The 18,398-nt window shown below is 40.6% G+C and overlaps 2 protein-coding genes across 2 annotated transcripts; one reads left to right on the top strand and one right to left on the bottom strand.

Moving 5' to 3' along the window:
• Nucleotides 1–3,107: 3,107 nt before the first annotated feature.
• Nucleotides 3,108–16,951, top strand: LOC134744474 (endothelial zinc finger protein induced by tumor necrosis factor alpha-like). The gene is made up of 8 exons (XM_063678293.1): nt 3,108–3,384; nt 4,415–4,553; nt 5,321–5,447; nt 6,541–6,668; nt 7,179–7,291; nt 9,250–9,478; nt 14,226–14,308; nt 16,845–16,951. Exons 1-8 carry the CDS (start codon nt 3,269–3,271, stop codon nt 16,939–16,941), a joined length of 1,032 nt encoding a protein of 343 aa, XP_063534363.1. The 5' UTR covers nt 3,108–3,268; the 3' UTR covers nt 16,942–16,951.
• Nucleotides 10,073–11,672, bottom strand: LOC134743966 (uncharacterized). The gene is made up of 2 exons (XM_063677597.1): nt 11,484–11,672; nt 10,073–10,949 (listed from the first exon to the last, which is right to left on the bottom strand). Exons 1-2 carry the CDS (start codon nt 11,670–11,672, stop codon nt 10,098–10,100), a joined length of 1,041 nt encoding a protein of 346 aa, XP_063533667.1. The 3' UTR covers nt 10,073–10,097.
• Nucleotides 16,952–18,398: the final 1,447 nt, after the last annotated feature.

Here is an 18,398-nt window from a genome sequence, read left to right as displayed (position 1 = left end):
TTCAACTTTAGCATTTTGATTTAAGGTTTAAATTAGATCGAACTTTCGGGAAATGTGTGATTGGTGAGGCCTGGAAAATGGTTAAGAAGGATCAACGAGATATATGTTAGAAAATATAGGGTTAAGTAACTCCAGTTGTTGTTTATCCTATGTTTAATGTATCAAACCAAAGATAGATATAACTCCGTAATAGATGGATACAGTCTAAGGAAAAAACGTGCCTCGAAAATCACGAAAATTTGATTCTCGATCAGAGGGCGCCACTAGTTTTGGCCTACACTAATTTTATAATTTATATTTATAATTTTAACGCATATCAGTGAAAGAACATGGGTCAAAATCATAAAAATAATTAATGCAAATAAAAAAAACATTTATCCATATTTAAATACATTTTATCGTATTTTTATAAATATTTATTTTTAGTTTTAAAGTGTGTCGACAGATGGCAGTGAATTTACTGGGGTTACAAAATTTACTATGACAGTACCGCTCTAGTATAAGTTACTCTATGATCAAACTAACAATATGATAGCATAGATTACTCAGACCCTTTTGTGCTGTGCTGTGGCGTCGTACAGTGGCGTACTGGCGTAGCTAGGCGTAGGCGAAGTGGCCCTCGCCCACGGCCTCGCACCCTTTTTATTATCTTGGGAATACACATTGAAAGAAAAGGGCCTCGCAGATGCGACTTCGCCCACGGCTAGACGTAGTAAGTTCACGCTACAGCCTCTGACGTGTCGTATATTGGTAATGTGATGATAAATGATGATTTATTGACAATATAAAAACTTAAGCATTTAAATGAAAGTTGGACCAAAGATACTATGCATAATAATATTATGATTGTTAGTTAAATTATGTACATATGAAGACCTTGCGCAATAGAGACGACGCGCATTCAGAGAGCGTTCTGGACTTCTGGAGTTCTGCGTTTCGCGTTCAGAGAGCCTAACGCTAGTAGTTATACCTATATTGCAAAGAACGCAGAACTCTGAGGGCCTCACTGCGAACACCGAAGTTAGAAAATTGCGGGCATCTTTCTCTTTTACTCCAATTAGGACATAATTAGAGTGACAGAGAAAGATACCCGCAAAGAGGCCCTCAGCATACTTACATACTTTTGGTTGTTGGTATTATTTAGGCTGATTAATTGTGCCTGCTTTAGATAATTTACAAAATATTTTTTTTTGGTTATTATACTATACTTTGGTTAATATATTATACTTTAAATTAAAAAAAAATCATTTCATAGGACTATCACCAAATAGTTGATTATTTGGGCAATTGTTACTTCCCAGGTAGCAAAATGACGTCAAATGACGTCAGCGACGTCGTAATGACGTAATAATGCCGTCATTATGACGTCGCTGACGTCATTTTGCTACCTGGGTTATTAATTAACACAACATAAACCATGAAATGCGTTATAAGAGTTCTCTAAATCTAAGTAACATGCTATTGAGGATAAATCAAAGGTTTCATAAATTTACAAAAGTAGAATAATATATTATTGTATAAAAGTTTAACTAAATTTTTACCGTGTAATATAATCAAATGCTTCAAGAACATGTTTTTACTATGTATAATCTTTCAGTCAGCAGCAGAAGTTGCTAAGCGGGCGAGGTGTTCAAAATTACCTTGACACGCTCTTATTCCGTTAACAATAAACTTGCGTCAAGATCATTTTGAACACCTCGCCCGCTTAGCAACTTCTGCTGCTGACTGTTCCTATATAATGTAAGTACCTATAGTATATATTCAGAGCTAATAAATATATACTGATGTTTAAAAAAAAATCAATAAATAAGAGATTATAATGTCTTACGTGGTTCTTTTTTAACGATTTTTTTATTTAATTTAAAATACCTACTTACTTTATAACTGAACCGGATCCACGTTATGTTTTTAGGGTTCCTTACCCAAAGGGTAAAAACGGGATCCTATTACTAAGACTATACTCTGTCCGTCTGTCACCAGGCTATATCTCATGAACTGTGAGTTGAACTAAACAGTTGTAATTTTCGTGTAATTTTTACAGATGATGTATTTCTGGTGCCGCTTTAACAACAAATACTAAAAACAGAATAAAATAAATATTTAAGTGGGGCTCCCATACAACAAACGTGATTATTTTGCCGTCTTTTTGCGTAATGGTACGGAACCCTTCGTTTGCGAGTCCAACTCGCACTTGGCCGGTTTTTTAATACAAATAACAAATGAATTATTTGTCAAAGGACTGTCTCATTTCCAACATAGACGGAGAGAATCATACTATCTTTGTCTTACACTAGTACTAGCACCCACAAGAAAAGGATGAGTATAGTTTTCTTTGTTCTTATTTACTGCCAATTTGGTTTGACCAACTATAGAATGGTAATATTTCTTCAATATTTTTTTTTATTAAATCCAACCAAAAGAGCGGACTTCCGGTTCGAGCGCCATCTTGATAGTTAGCATCGAGATTAATTACTTTGTTTTTTGCTCATTAATATTGTTTAAAGTGTAATATCGATAGCTTATTATACAGTAAACTAATGTGGTAGTGTGCAGTGAATGGAGAATTAATTATGAAGCGCGTTTAACCACCATCTTGGAGTCAACGGCTGGTAGTCCACGTGCTTCTTGTAAAGTCTAGCTATCGATTTACAAGAGCTAACAAATCACCGTACACTGTCTTGTACAACCGTACAATTTTTGTCGTTTTTAAACCTCTTAATACCTTGATACTGGCGAAATAGTCCCACTGGGCTGAAGCCATAATTTTAAAAGAAGAAGAAGAACCAAAAGAGCATTGAATGAACTATCATAGAGGGACATTAGAGGGATCATCATTCAACGCGCGTGGTACAGTTTCTTTTCATCTTATTTATTGACAAATTGGGTTTACCAGACTATACCTTGGTATTGGTAGCGACATCTATTTATAACCATTAGAATCTTCACTAGTACAGGTTGACGGGGACACTAATATCGTGTGAATACGCCGTAAATTTATACCAGTCAGCAGGTATTTCTAAAGCTCGAATGGTTTAACGTACTGTCACTGTAATGTCAGTTTGACATGATGACATATCATTGTTAATGTTATCGTTGGTTTGGTTGATTTGGGTCCATTTAGTTTTGTTATTTTAGGAAATATATTGTTTAATATTTTTCTTGCTTTTAAATTTTTTGAGAAGGCGTAGTCTGGATAGTCATACGTATCTGTCAAACATGTTATTACTAAGGGATTTGGAGTAATATCTACTTCTATGGCATCTTCGCTATGACCAGTATCATTTTAATGCGAAAACTATTAGCCATGAAACTAAACAAGGCAGAATTTGACAGAATTAAACTACAGCAAGCGAATATAAAGCAAAAGAAGCAAAAAGTTCTGAGGTAAGCAAAAACTGTTACATTCTGTGAATAAATAGTATTTTATACAATCGTGATATATTAGAGAGCTTTCAGTCGAGTACCGTGTTTAGACTAGGAAGCTTGCTGAGTGTATCATATTCAAATAACAAAATGTTACATCAGAATTGCTCACACCCAGTCTGGAAAGGAAACAAAGTCTGTGTAGTTTGACCCTAGGGCCAAAGATACATTGATTGAGTAACATGCATAAAATCTAAAACAATTTCGTGCTTCAAATTTGACAGGTAAAAACGAGATGGCGCTGTACAGCTCCATACATTTTGCGCAAGGGCCTGACACTCTTTAGCGAGGTTTAGACTAGCAAGAACTTGCATGCAATTTTCATTACACTGCGGTATCTGATAAACATTTTGAATGCAGTTTACCTTAGTACTTTTAGTAGTCAGCAATGTAACGTAAATTGCATGCAACTTCTTGGTAGTCTAAATGCTAGTGCTTTTGATAGAGAAAGATAGTCTTATTGCGATTCGTATAAGAGGAAAGAGAAAATAGTGCCATGCTTTGTCCTTATCACCAACCGGGTTTTTTTTCATGGTCGGGTTATGGCAGCATAGGTAGGCGAAATACCGAAATTTATAAGAGTGAAAGAGAAAAAGGATTATGCTGCCATACATTAACCTGTCAATACATGAATATGTCTTTCTCCTACCCCTGGTCGCTCGGTTTCATGTCTATAACTACTATACTATGTCTACGATTTTGCGATAACTGATTGTCAAAAGTTGACGTTTGACAATTCAGTGGCTGCAAAACATATGGCGCAGTACAGCGCCAGCGCTGTCAAACTAAGGGCCACATTTTATTCTTAGGCTTTACCTCTCTATTACAATCAATTCTCTTTGCTAGGGCTAACAAAAGAGTCAAGAAATTGTAGATTGTAGAGGATTGTATTGTGATTGTAGAGAGTTGTAGATTGTAGAGTCAAGAGATTGTGTTGTTGTTGTTGTGTTGTGAGATTGTACATTAATGGAAATATATATTTATTTTTCAGTTCATTAAAAGAAATTCTAGAGAATCAGTCATCTAATAAAACATGCAGACTGTGCCTAAGGTCTGGTGGAAGGAATATATTCGGAGGAGATCAGGGCTTTGATGTTGCTCTCAACATTAGATACATCTTAGGAGTAGAGGTTAGTATATTTTGTTAGACTATGTCTCCAAAGATCCTTTAGTGGTCCAGATAAAAAAAATTGTCGGTCGCACGCGCACACTTTGCTCAACTCCGTGCAGCGTGCTCGAGACACACCCGGAGTGCGATTTGTTTGTGAGTGCAATCAGACAACTGATGATTGAGTGTAAGAGAGTGATAGAGCGAGACATGCCTGTAAGTAGTATTATATAAGTATAATTAATATTGTTATGTAAATACTTTTGTACCCAATGTATAAGTATTACTGTCTCCCAATTAGTGCCGCTGTCGCTCTAGCTGTTAAGGTACAATTGTCAACTTAAATAATAAACAAACAATTCCCTAATTTGAACTCGGAGAATAGGCTAACTGCTCTGCCAACTGAGCTTCCAAAGCTTACCTGCTTGTGATGTATTTCTATTTCTACTTATATACTTTCATTTCATCATTTCATAGGAACCTTTGTTATATTTCTGCTATATTCATAATAATAATAATATAATAAATATTATAGGACATTCTTACACAGATTGACTAAGTCCCACGGTAAGCCCAAGGAGGCTTGTGTTATGGGCACTCAGACAACGATATATATAATATATAAATACTTAAATACATAGAAAACACCCATGACTCAGGAACAAATATCTGTGCTCATCACACAAATAAATGCCCTTACCGGGATTCGAACCCAGGACCATCGGCTTCACAGGCAGGGTCACTACCCACTACGCCAGACCGGTCGTCGATTACAGAAGAAATTCATAGATTACAGAAGATGACGGCAAGCCACAGCACATTTGCAGTGACTGTGAACACACAGTGCGGCAGGCATCGCAACTCAAGCAGACAGCGGAGACCACACAATGGCGGTTGCAACAAGAATTAGAGATGGGTTAATATGGCTTTTTTTCATGTTAGGAACATGCCTACTTGTGGACAAAAGGTGTCCTAAAAATAAGAAATTAAAAATAAATAATAAGGCTCGTTCTTTGTGGAGTCCCAAACAGAACGAGACGCCTCGCGAATAACATTGCCGCGCGAAGCAGCTCGGTCTGTGTAGTCGTGCCTCGGGCAAACGCACTTGCTGCCGTAATGCCTCGGGCGAGGCACGTCTCCAGCGAAATCGCTGCTGTTGAATAAATTATTCAATGTAATGGTAATATTGTAAATCTTAGGTAGAAATGAAATCATATGTGAATTCCTATGATGTTATTATTGTATTACCTTAGCTTGTGCTTAGCTTAGCTATGTGTGCAAATAAACATATCTTTATCTTCGCGCGGCAATTCTTCGCGAGGCGGCTCGTTCTGTGTGGACCCGCCTATTGCATGACATTCAAAAAATTGCACTATGTACCATTTTCCTTTCTGTTTAATCCTATCTGCAGATGTAATGCATAATTGTTTTCCATCGTATTTTCTCGGAAACGTTCGTATTTGTACCGAGACTGACTGAAATAGCAAGACACGTTCGTATGTACTCCTCCGTGAAAATGCGTTGGAAAACAATTAGCTCCATGCATGAATTTATTTTTAGATTCATAATTTATATCATTGGAACACCGGAAATGATAAAAATACTTTTGTAAACCTTAACATTATTTTATTGAAAAATATTTAAAATGTTGAAAATTTTTGAGCGGTTGAAACGCTCATAATTTTTGGCGCGAATTCGACAGAGCGTGATGACGTCACACGTTGGGCGGCCCAACTGACGTTTGCTACTAATGACACTAATCTGTCGAACGCGTGACGTCACGTGGCGTTTCGAGCGTTTCGCTCACTAGCTTTTCGCGGGCAAATTTTTGTACTTTTTATTTATAATTTTAAGTAATTAAATGGTAATTTAAAAACGGAAATGCATTTGTAACATTATAAAACGGTAACAAACATCCGAATAAAACATATTTCGTTCAAATATAAACTTCATGCATGAGGCTAATTATGTACTACATCTGTAGTTTGATCTGTATAAATTGTGTACAGTGGCTAATGATGCGGCGTCAGACTGGAGCGATGGGCGGGAGCAGCACGGCGGTTACTTTAAGACAATGGACGCAGACATTGCGCGGGAGTGGATCTGTGGAAAGTGCCGTACGTCCTTTAATACGCAGGTAATAAATAATAATTAATAAATATTTTACGGCACTTTACATGGGGGAGGGTTGGGGGGGGGGGGGGATCTTCGAAAATTTCGTTACGTAATATTTGAACGTGTGGATGTAAGGAGCCAGGACCCAAAACTGATGTATGGAGTTACCACTCTTTCTTTATTTACATTTTCTCTATGGTGATACATGATTTTGTATGTCATCTTATAAGTTTTTGAATTATTTAATGTTAATGTCACTTGCGGGACCCCATGGCAAAAGGAAGGCGGGAAAACCCATAACGAGGTGGTCCAAGGATATTATAGCCACAGCCGGAGAAAATTGGCTAATCAAGGCAAAAGACCGAGAAAGGCGCAAAGATATGGAGGAGGCCTATACCCAACAGGGGTCCTTAAAATAGTAAAAATGGAAAACAATAATATTAGAAAACCTTTTTTTATCATGTAAAACTATTTAAGGAAAAATAAAGGCTTAAATAAATAATAATAATAAATAAATAAATGTCACTTGCAGGAGGAATTCACCGAACATGAGAAACTGCCGTCCTGCAGAACACAGGCCAGGGGCTATGTGTGTGAGACTTGCGGCTTGGAAATGAAGTCTATGTCGCGGCTCAAGAGACACAAGTATGGGGAATATTTTATTTATTAGGGTTCCGTACCCAAAGGGTTAAAACGGAACCCTATTACTAAGACTCTGCTGTCAGTCTGTCTGTCCGTGATAGCTAGAACGTTGAAATGTTCACAGATGATGTATTTCTGTTGCCGTTATAACAACAAATACTAAAAACGGAATAAAATAAATATTTTAGTGGGGCTCACATACAACAAACGCAATTTTTTGCCGTTTTTTGCGTAATGGTACGGAACCCTTCGTGCGCGAGTCCGACTCGCACTTGGCTGGTTTTTATTATTATTGTATATCAGGAATCCGTTCACTCTTTGCTAGAAAATTTTTTTTTAAGTTAGTTGCACAGCTAAAACAAATGACTTATCTACCTCTAAAAATAGCTTTTTAAACGCTTACAAAAACCCTTTGGACGGCTTAGTTTTTCGCTTAAAAAAAGATGGGTAATGTGAATTTGCAACGTTGTATCTTATGTCATTAGTAGGGAAAAACCACAAGAAAAACAATGGGGTTGGCCGGTCGAAGTATTTAACAGAATGCCCGGCCCCAATATTACAGGGTTCTATGTTTCACTCGTATCAAACTGAAATTTGAACTTTATCATAGTGACATAAAGTCCAGGTAGAGGGTAATTCGGTAAGACAGCTGCACGACATTCCTAAACACCAGAGCCGCCCAAAGCTAGCCTTCTTCTCAGCAACCCTCGGATTAAAGGTATGTGTTTTGTGCACTTTCTATTCATATTTACTTGTTCCGCGAATTCTTATTGGAATATGATATAAATGTGTGTGTAAAATTCGTATGAACATTTTTAGCAAATACAGTCCATTAAAACCAAATTTTATCGTTATTGCATCCAAAAACAAACTATCTAGAAAATGTAACATAGAACCCTGTAATATTGAGGCAGCGAGATGGCCAGCATAGCTTGCCCTGTCAATCCCTACCATTGTGTAATTTTTTTTAAATGGAATTTTATGCTCATAATGCCAGCCCATTAAGCCAAACCTCATAGATAATGGGGCAAGCTACGATGGCGCCATCTTTGCAAGCTTTTGACAGTTGCCAACCCCATTGAATAAACGTTGAAACCGAAACCACTTCATGTAATGGTTTTTCGAATTAACAGGTTCGAGGGATTTACGGCTTAAATATAAGCAAAGTCACGAGAAAAACCTTTATCTAGAAATATTAATACAAGATTAGTGCCAGTTGCACCATCCGCACTTGATAGACTGATGAACGTTACCCGGCGCTCCGCGGGTGTTTACTACAAAACTTTCCATATAATAAAATTTAGCGAACTCTTTAACAGCCGGGTCTACACAGAGCGAGCATGGGTACGCACGAGGCAATTTCCTCGCGCACAAAACGGACAGTGTAGACGTGCCTCGGCCGAGGCGCGCGCGGTGTATCGACATTTTTAGACGTGCCTCGCGCGCGCCGCCTCGCACGCACGTCTACACTGGCCGTTTTGTGCGCGAGGAAATTGCCTCGCGCGTACCTATAACACAGAATAACTAATAGTACTACCGTACAGAAAATTCACTCCTTCACAAAAGCCAGATTTAGGTACAAAAGATAAATATGTAGGAAATACAAACGTAAACATAAAATTTTTAGCCGGAGATAGTATGTCTGATTCTCACGGAAGTAGGTATGCCACAGAAGTACTTATTCCTTTGAAAATATGTCGGTCAATGTAGTCCGGAATTTAAAAAAAAATGTTTTTCTGCTTCCTTGTTCTTCCGTTTATTCAGACATCCGTAAACAGAACATTATCTTTTATACAGATTAGATCGCGATTTAGGATTCGAAGCCATTGCGTATTTTCAATTTTGCGCGAGCGGCAGCCCACTGCCATACACCTGCCCGGGCGGTGCGCCGGCCAAATATACCTAAACTGCGCAGTGACACCCCCCTGCCTATAACAAACAGTTTGGTGACACCTCGCCAGGTTGACCCACACAAACGTCCTGCCGCACCTGTGCACGGCGTGCCCGTACCGCGCGCGCACGCTGCACGCGCTGCACGTGCACGCGCGCGCGCACGCCGGCACGCGGCCCGCGCGCTGCCCGTGCGGCGCCGCCTTCGCCTCGGCCTCCAACCTCGCCTCGCACCGCCGCACGCACCTCCCGCCCGCCTTCCCCTGCCAGCTGTGCGGCCGGGGCTTCAAGTTCAAAGCGGTATGTTCACACTACATAATAGATCCCTGGATGAATCCGGTTCGTTACAGCCAAATATCATAATAAAGTATCCCCAGCCAATTTTTTTTCGAATATCTTCCATGTACAGACTTTCGACCCTCTTCCGCTTTATTATATGTATAGAGTTGTATTACAGTATGTACTAAAAATCGCGATTTTTTTTTCGCTTTTCCATAGAAAACGTCGACATCTGATCAGCCAAAATTTATGAAAAAGCCAAGTGTTTTTTCGCGATTTCGGGGTTGGTCCCAAAATAAAAGTAGCTCAGTTTAGCGAGTAGAATCGAGCCCTGAATTTAAAGCCCCATGGTCAGAAACACCCTGTATATATGCACATTGTGCCTAATACGAAACCATATGGTTCTCATATTTTGTCAAGCACGCCTACACGGCCACAATACGAGTATAATATATATCTTCATCCCGCCAAGATTGGACTCCAATCCAGTTATGACTCCAATAATTGGAGGTAGTGAATTTTTCCGCTTTTCGCAAAAATACAATAAGAACCTTTTTTCGCACTTAAATAAATAAAATAAAATAAAAATCATTTAATTCGGACGATAGTACAATCCATATTTTGTTAGTTACAATTATACTTAAATTACTATGTTAGTACCTAAACTAAGATGTTGGGAGGTCCAGTGCCTAATAAGTGCACTGTCCCATCTCCCTGCCACGACGGTCAGGAGACTGTGGCGGCTGTCGCGCACCCTTCGGAGCGTCGCGGCGCAGCGCTTGCGCAGCGTCGCGTGGAAACCATCCACATGCGCGTCGGCGAACATGCCCGACGCGCTGCAGAATCGCGGCAGACGCAACAGTACCCTGAACGCGTCGTTGTACTGTACACGCATGGCATTCATAGGACGCTGCGTGTACCTCGTCCAGAGGCTGCAGGCGTACAGCGAAGTACAGTACGCTCGAAAAAGTGTTATTTTAACTTGCGCTGTACACCCGCTGAACCTACGGGCGATCATATTAGCCCTAATAGCTAATGCCCTACGTTCGCGTTCAATGTCCGCGTCGTCACGCAAATCGTCGGTGATCAAGTGCCCAAGATATTTGAATGAATATACCCTCCTCAGCTGCTCGCCATTCAAACGAATGGGTGGGACGTATGATGGGCACCTGCTCCCCGCCTTGAAAACCATGTACTCACTTTTCGCGACATTATATCGTAAGTTATGTTTTTGGGCATAAGACTCGCACTTCTCAATTAGTATTCTTATACCGCCGACCGATGGGCTCAGCAGTACCATGTCATCGGCATAACTTATGTTATTAAAGCACACCCTATCTACATGACAACCGACATGAGTACTGCTGAGCCCACCGATCAGGGCATCCATATACAGATTGAACAGCTTGGGGGAGGTCAACCCCCCCTGCCTTACCCCGCACTCGAGTCCGTACTCGTCGGACATCACGTCACCCCAACGCACACTATTCCTCTGGCCAGAGTACCAACACCTAAATATGCGTGTGAGTTCTCGAGGAAATTGCACTTCGTCAAGTTTTTTCCAAAGTAAATTGTAATTAACGAGATCGAAGGCTTTACTAAGGTCTAAAAAACACGCATATATAGGTGTTTTCCTACACGTATAGTACTCAACAGCCTGCTTCAAACAAATAATAGCACTTTCGGTAGATAAGCCGGCACGGAAGCCGAACTGCGCGTCGTGCAATTTTAAGTACCTATCTAATTGTACGTTGAGCAGGCCGTCGAGCACCCTCGCTGCAATAGTTGCCAGAGAAATAGGCCTATAGTTGGCACTGTCTGAAATGTCACCCGTCTTATTTTTGACAATAGGTATTACAATTGTTTTTGTCATAAGTGGCGGTAGGTAAGAGTGACATATACATAGGTTGTAAAACATCGCTAGTACTCGAGGCAGGTGGGGACCGGCACACTGCAAGTGCTCGATGCTCAAGTGGTCGTGACCGGGTGATTTACCCTTTTTCATACCTTTTATTATTTTATTTACGTCGCTAGCACTGAACCTGGTCTGCGACTCCCCGTCCACTCCGCCAGCATCGAGCACCTGCTGCGGCTCGGCCTCGCCGACGGCGGTGGAAGAGCACTTCACATTGAACTGTTCCATAAACACGTTAGCAACACACTTAGGATCCGAGATACCGTTAACACTCACAGACAGACCAGGCCTAGATTCCATTCTTTTCGTGCATTTCCAAAAGTTTCTAAAATCGTTATTTTTATGGTGAGTGGCAAGCAAATCCATTTTTTATCTGTTCTTGATGCTTCTGAACCCACCTTAGTCTCGATTTAAATACTTTTCGACTGTGACACATAGCATCAAAAACAGACCCCACCCTGGGCTTGCCGTACCAGACCCACTCCTGGAATCTAGCCCTCGCCTCTCTGTGCGCATCGCTGATATGCTTATTCCATCCTATTACCTTCTTTTTAACCCTGCCTTGTCCGCTCGTGACGGCCTTACTGTATGAAGAAGCTTCACATAGCGAGGATGTTATTTTGAGGTACAGATTGTCAAGTATCCTGCAATGCTCAAGGTTGTCCCTACAGTATCCGTCACAGCAGTCGGAAAGCTCGGAAGGAAAATCAATAGTCTTTAATAGTTCGTTACATTTATTCATATAATTCTCTATTTCGTGGGAAGTTCTCTCCCCCCAAACAATATACTTTTTATTCGAGATTACACTGTTTTCCTTATTATTATTACATATGTGCTTAGATTTAACCAAGTCAAGATTACATTTTATTACAATGGGATAGTGATCTGAACAGTAAACATCATAGTCAATATAAACATCTATAATAGTGTCCCACGCAGCTCTTGTGGTTACGCAATGATCTAACCATCGTTTAGAGCCGTGTGTTTCACTTAAGTACGTATGCGCGCCCGAGTCTATGCCTAGTTTTACGGTATCGGCACAAATCCACCACTGTTCCGCACAGAAACTAGACATCTCGTCCCAAAACAACTCACCCGGGTGCGCGTTGAAGTCACCTAATATATAAACATTTTCAACGCAATTTTCTTTTACAATAGCGTCTATTGCACTCATACACTGCACGAAATCAGGTAAGTTATCCACACCATTGATTGGCATGTATACGCAAAATATTATTATATGCTTATCGCCCGCCGATATCTTAACCGCACTGATTCTAACATTGTCGCACTGGATAACCGAGGTCGATGGAAACAACTTCTTACGCCATAAAATAGCAGTCCCGCCGAACGGCCTGCCGCGCAGGATACCCGTCGACGTGTCAACTGCTGATGTTCCTGTACAGGCAAACTCGTCACTGATGCTGCTTAGATATCCGAGGTCATGAGGTAGAATCCAAGTCTCTTGTAAAGCTATAATATCAGCCGTGTTACACAATCGTTTAATATCATCAATTGACCGCTTAACACTTCGACAGTTAAAAGAACAAAGGGTAATTTCATTTATTTCGCTTATTCCCATTGTCTGCTTTGTTGTTAGAAATCGTCGTAGCGCACGTAGCAATCGTAGCGTCCTCCGTAGCACTCACAGCCGCTCGGGAGCTCGACGCGTTATCTGTGTTTTCGGTAGGTTTAAAACTAGACGTTATAAAACGGCGAAATATAACTCCGCTCGGCCACAACTTCTCGTCCAGAAACATATTCACTTTATTTTTGCACACATAGAACTTATATGCGTTGTGATTGCTGTTTCTGTCTTTCATAACTATTTGATCTAGCGAGATGTTATCCTTAGTTTTTTCGCGTATATATTCCATAATATCAGATTTCGAGGTATCCTTATGCACATTTGTGATTAAAATAGGAACTTTCGGTTCGGCAGCTCTAAACTTGCAGTTGATATCCGCCTTGCCCATTTTTCCGATGAGACGGTTCTTCGAGGCCGGTTTCGACTGTTTTTTGACTGTACGCCATTCTCCTTCGCCTGCTACACTCGCAAATGTCTTTTGTTGGTTGTTTCCCTCTACACTATCGTGAGACATATTTCAAAATATTTATCAGTACGGTTTTTACTCACTATTATTTTTAGTCGCTTTTGGCGACATGTTTCGCAGTTGTGTGTTTGGCAGTGCACGACGTACAACCGCCGCGGACACTCGTGCCTGAGGATGGATTCCCAAAGAATCCGAAACATGTCGCCAAAAGCGACTAAAAATAATAGTGAGTAAAAACCGTACTGACAAATATTTTGAAGAATCTTTTTTAATACAGTTGCTCAAAAAGTGCTACTTTACGTAGCTGTTAAGCGTGCGGAAAGTTGGTTTTGCAATAGACAAATATGAAACAAAGAAGTAGCCTATCACATATACTTTTTTCCGACTCGCACTTGGCCGGTTTTTTAGTATTTGTTGTTATAGCGGCAACAGAAATACATCATCAGTGATCAACTGTGTAGCTATCACGGTTCATGAGATACAGCCTGGTAACAGACAGACAGCGGAGTCTTAGTAATAGGGTCCCGTTTTACCCTATTACTAAGACTCTGCCTGTCCGTCCGTCCGTCTGTCACCAGCAACTGCTTCTAGCAAATAGTAAAATAAAACACTCGCTGCACGCGGATGAGTGTGCTCTCTTCACACCTACCCCCGGTAGGTTAGGGTGACAGAGGAACCACTACGTGTTCGCATCCACCGAGTGTTTGGTTGTACAAGTTGTACTATAAACGGGTGGATACAGACGTCTGGCAGCTGTTCATCGGTGGTCTCACTTACACCTGTCTATTGGTTGTTTTAGGCCCTTCAGAACCACATGGCGTCTCAGCACAGCAACGCGAAGCCCTATAACTGCAATATATGTGCGAAAGCTTTTTCTACAAGGTGGGTTACCATGGAAATGAGCAGTCTAGTAAATAAATGCCCCCATGTCACAGAATATATAATGTACAGAAGATTCACTCCCTAACAAATCGCGACTACTACGCGCAAGGCGGCGCAAGCGCGTGCAGGCGTCCGTTCCATAGCGGCAAAGAGGATATAATAAGAGAGTGGTACTGTCATAGTAAATTTTGTAACCACTGTAAATTCACTGCCATCTATCGATATACTTTAAAACTAAAAATGAAGATTTATAAAAATACGTTATTTATTTAAATATGGATAAATGATTTTTTTATTAGCATTAATTATTTTTATATGATTTTGTTTCATGTTCTTTCACTGATATGCGTTAAAATTATAAATAACAAACGAAACCGTCAACGCCCTCTATACGAGAGTAGGCCAAAGCTAGTGGCGCCATCTGATCGAGAATCAAATTTTCGTGGATTTTCGACGCACGTTTTTTCCTTAGACTGTATCCATCTATTACGGAGTTATATCTATCTTTGATAGCGGTGTGCGGCAATTACTATGGCAAAACCTCAAAATTGAGGCGGCCGCAGGTACTTGTAGCGACGCGACGAAATCGCGGAGTGAGACACGCCTGCCCATGCCTCGATGATTTGGCGAGACAACGCTATGCGAGTATAATAGCGACGTCCTGCTCGCACGTCGAATCGAATGCAACCATGCGTCATACAACGCCGCGAGAATCGTGCCTCGCCATTCAGGGTTAGCCGCTAACTCGGGGTTAACCGGTTAAACCCGAAGTTAGCTGTACAAATTAACCCTGTGTTGACTGTTAACTCCGAGTTAGTGGCTAACCCGGGGTTGGTGCAAGTGGCCCTAAGTCCCATGGTAAGCTCAAGAAGGCTAGTGTTGTGGGTATACAGACACAGATAACGATAGAATAGAATATAACTATATGTGACGTTTTCAACCAAAAGGTACCACATTGCCGTTTGCCGATAAGGTTGATTTCTAATTGAAGCTATATTGAAATAGCGCCTTACTGACAAGCGACAGTAAGTACCCTTTTGGTTGAAAATGACACAAATAAATGCCCTTACCGGGATTCGATCTCCGGGGTCTCATTTTAAACACGTCATTTAAACAGGGTCCCTTTGTTTGACATAACATAGAGTAACTTATACTAGAGCGGTACTGTCATAGTAAATTTTGTAACCCCAGTAAATTCACTGCCATCTGTCGACACACTTTAAAACTAAAAATGAAGATTTATAAAAATACGATAGAATGTATTTAAATATAGATAAATGATTTTTTTTATTTGCATTAATTATATTTATGATTTTGACCCATGTTCTTTCACTGATATGCGTTAAAATTGTTAAATAACAAACGAAACCGTCAACGTCAACGAGCATTTCCACTCGGGTGAAGGAACACATAGCTGATGTCAAGCACCGTCGACCTAGGTCTGCTGTCTGTGAGCATGTCATGGATAAAGCCAATCACTCAATCAAGTTTGATAAGCCTCTGGTTCTTGCCAAGGAGAAGCGTTACATACCCAGAATGCTGCGCGAGGCCATTGAGATTAAGAAATATCCAAACTTTAATAGGGAAGATGGCTTTTCTCTACCACCAGCTTGGGATCCTGTAGTCCACCTGATAAAGGAGCAAGCGAGACATAGACTGTGAGACCGTAGTGTTGGATGATGCTGGACATTCTGATGTTTTGAAAAGATGTGTCCCGCCGAGTTTGTTGCCGGTCCCATATTGGGATACCCTCCTACAATTTAGGAGGGAATTAAATCTTCTCGGGTCCGTGGTGTAGGGTTGGAGCCGGCATAGTTTATTTTTATCGCGTATATATATATATCTTTACTTGAAAAATAATTATAGTGTATAACTAGCCTTATGAACCGATTTTGCATGTACAACCAGCCTTAAAGTTTGTAGTCTATGATTGTTCATTATTTTAGTATGTGGGTATTTTTGCATTTTGTAATTTTTCCTCAGTCACCCGTTGACCACGAACGCTGTAAAGAGTTCGAAACGTCGGGATGTATTATAAACTCAATATACGCGATATAATCCGTTTTCATAGTTTTATTTCATGATTGTCATACTATCATTAGTCATATTTCTGAAACCGTTAACTTTTCAGGATTTTCCTCGGGTTTTCCTATAGATAGGTTAGGTTTGTTTTATGGCAATCCTGTAAAGGTCGTTACACACCATCGCACCGCACCAAGGTCATTGTGCGACTCAACCATAAGTAAGAGCGAGAAAGCGATATCTCTTTCTCGCTCTTACTTATGGGTGCGGTGCGACGGTGTGTTACGACCTTAAAGTTACGCGTTTCTGAGAAAAACCAAATTATGACTAACGAAGATGTGGACAAACAATATATTATGACTTAAAACTTTATGAGAAACAATAGAGACCCCATTTAAACAGTGAGATTGTATGGCAGCGGCTTATGGCGAAGAGTTCCGGTGACTAATTTTAGGCGTTAGGCAATGTGTTCACGCGCATAATAACAAAATATAATTTATTTACCATGTTGCAGAAAGATGATCCTCCGTCACGAGTTGAAAGCGCACAATCGGCCTAAAATGCGCTCCGGAATCCTGCCCAGCTACATGCGGATACAGGAAGATAACTGAACTATAACGGCCCGGCCACGACATCGCGCGGCGGCGGCAGCGGCGAGCGGCGGCCATAGGTGGGAACGAAAGGTCCGAGCGCTGTGTCTCGCTCCAACCTATGGCCGCCGCTCGCCGCTGCCGCCGCCGCGCGATGTCGTGGCCGGGCCGTAAGAGCCGATACAGACGGACTGCAATGGGATTGGCCGGTGGAGGTGTTTAGCAGATGGCGCCAGCATAGCTTGCCCTGTCAATCCCTAGAATTAGCCTCATGCATGAAGTTTATATTTCAACGAAATATGTTTTATTTGGATGTTTGTTACCGTTATATCATGTTACAAATGCATTTCCGTTTTTAAATTACCATTTAATTACTTAAAATTATAAATAAAAAGTACAAAAATTTGCCCGCGAAAAGCTAGTGAGCGAAACGCTCGAAACGCTACGTGACGTCACGCGTTCGACATATTAGTGTCATTAGTAGCAAACGTCAGTTGGCTCGCCCAACGTGTGACGTCATCACGCTCTGTCGAATTCGCGCCAAAAATTATGAGCGTTTCAACCGCTCAAAAATTTTCAACATTTTAAATATTTTTTAATAAAATAATGTTAAGGTTTACAAAAGTATTTTTATCATTTCCGGTGTTCCAACGATATAAATTATGAATCCAAAAATAAAACTTAATTCATGCATGGAGCTAATTGTGTCAAATTTTTGTTTTTTTAATATTTTAATGCCCTGGATGCCAGCCCTTTAAGCCAAATCTCATAGAAAAAGGGGCAAGCTATGATGGCGCCATCTCTGCAAACCTTTGACAGTTGCCAACCCCATTTGCAGTCCATCTGTACCGGCCCTAAGGACTGCGAGTTAGCCACCTTGTGGCCTAGAGTCCCCGGTAAGCTCGGCCTAATTTCACCTTCCCATACAAACAGAGTTTCGTTCTCATTTTAAAACTACGTGTAGGCTTATAACGAAACTTTGCACATACAATGACATGAGGCATATCTAGCTCTGTAATTAGTTTATATAGCTCCAGTTTAAACAAACGAAATAGAGCAAAAACAAATTTTGTATGAAAAACTTAAATTTGCTGTATTTTTTTACTATGGTATCTAAAGCAACATAAACTAATTACAGGCATAGATATACCTTATCCTACTGTAAGTACAAAGTTTCAGAGCAATCCTCCTATTGTAAGGTCAACGTTTCAAAGCAATCTAGCTAGTCGTTTTAAAATGAGAGCGTAACTACGTTTGTATGGAGAACCGAGCTTGCCGGGGACTTAATCGTAAACAAACTGTACATTGACACTTGACGCCAAAGCAAGTGCGGGTAGTACAGTTCACGTACGTTTTCTTGTGCATTCATAGGTTCTGCCATCTTGTGGGCTACATTGGAAGCTTAAACTAGACATTTATACTTCGCGTCAATAAATGCCCCCATGCCTGTGCTGCCCCCTGCAGTTCATGCAGGCTAT

Source organism: Cydia strobilella, chromosome 9 (assembly GCF_947568885.1).
Source record: "Cydia strobilella chromosome 9, ilCydStro3.1, whole genome shotgun sequence".
In the NCBI taxonomy this organism is placed as follows: domain Eukaryota; kingdom Metazoa; phylum Arthropoda; class Insecta; order Lepidoptera; family Tortricidae; genus Cydia; species Cydia strobilella.
The sequence above is the reverse complement of the archived record's forward strand: the minus strand, read 5'-3'. Positions and strand labels throughout refer to the sequence as shown.

Excerpts from the sequence above, each read along its gene's own strand:
- LOC134744474 (XM_063678293.1), top strand. The coding sequence starts at position 3,269 with ATGACCAGTATCATTTTAATGCGAAAACTATTAGCCATGAAACTAAAC. Across the intron at positions 3,385-4,414 it reads AAGAAGCAAAAAGTTCTGAG|TTCATTAAAAGAAATTCTAG; the intron begins GTAAGCAAAAAC and ends TTTATTTTTCAG. Across the intron at positions 9,479-14,225 it reads GGGGCTTCAAGTTCAAAGCG|GCCCTTCAGAACCACATGGC; the intron begins GTATGTTCACAC and ends TGGTTGTTTTAG.
- LOC134743966 (XM_063677597.1), bottom strand. The coding sequence starts at position 11,672 with ATGGAATCTAGGCCTGGTCTGTCTGTGAGTGTTAACGGTATCTCGGAT. Across the intron at positions 10,950-11,483 it reads CCAGGTTCAGTGCTAGCGAC|AGGAATAGTGTGCGTTGGGG; the intron begins GTAAATAAAATA and ends TACTCTGGCCAG.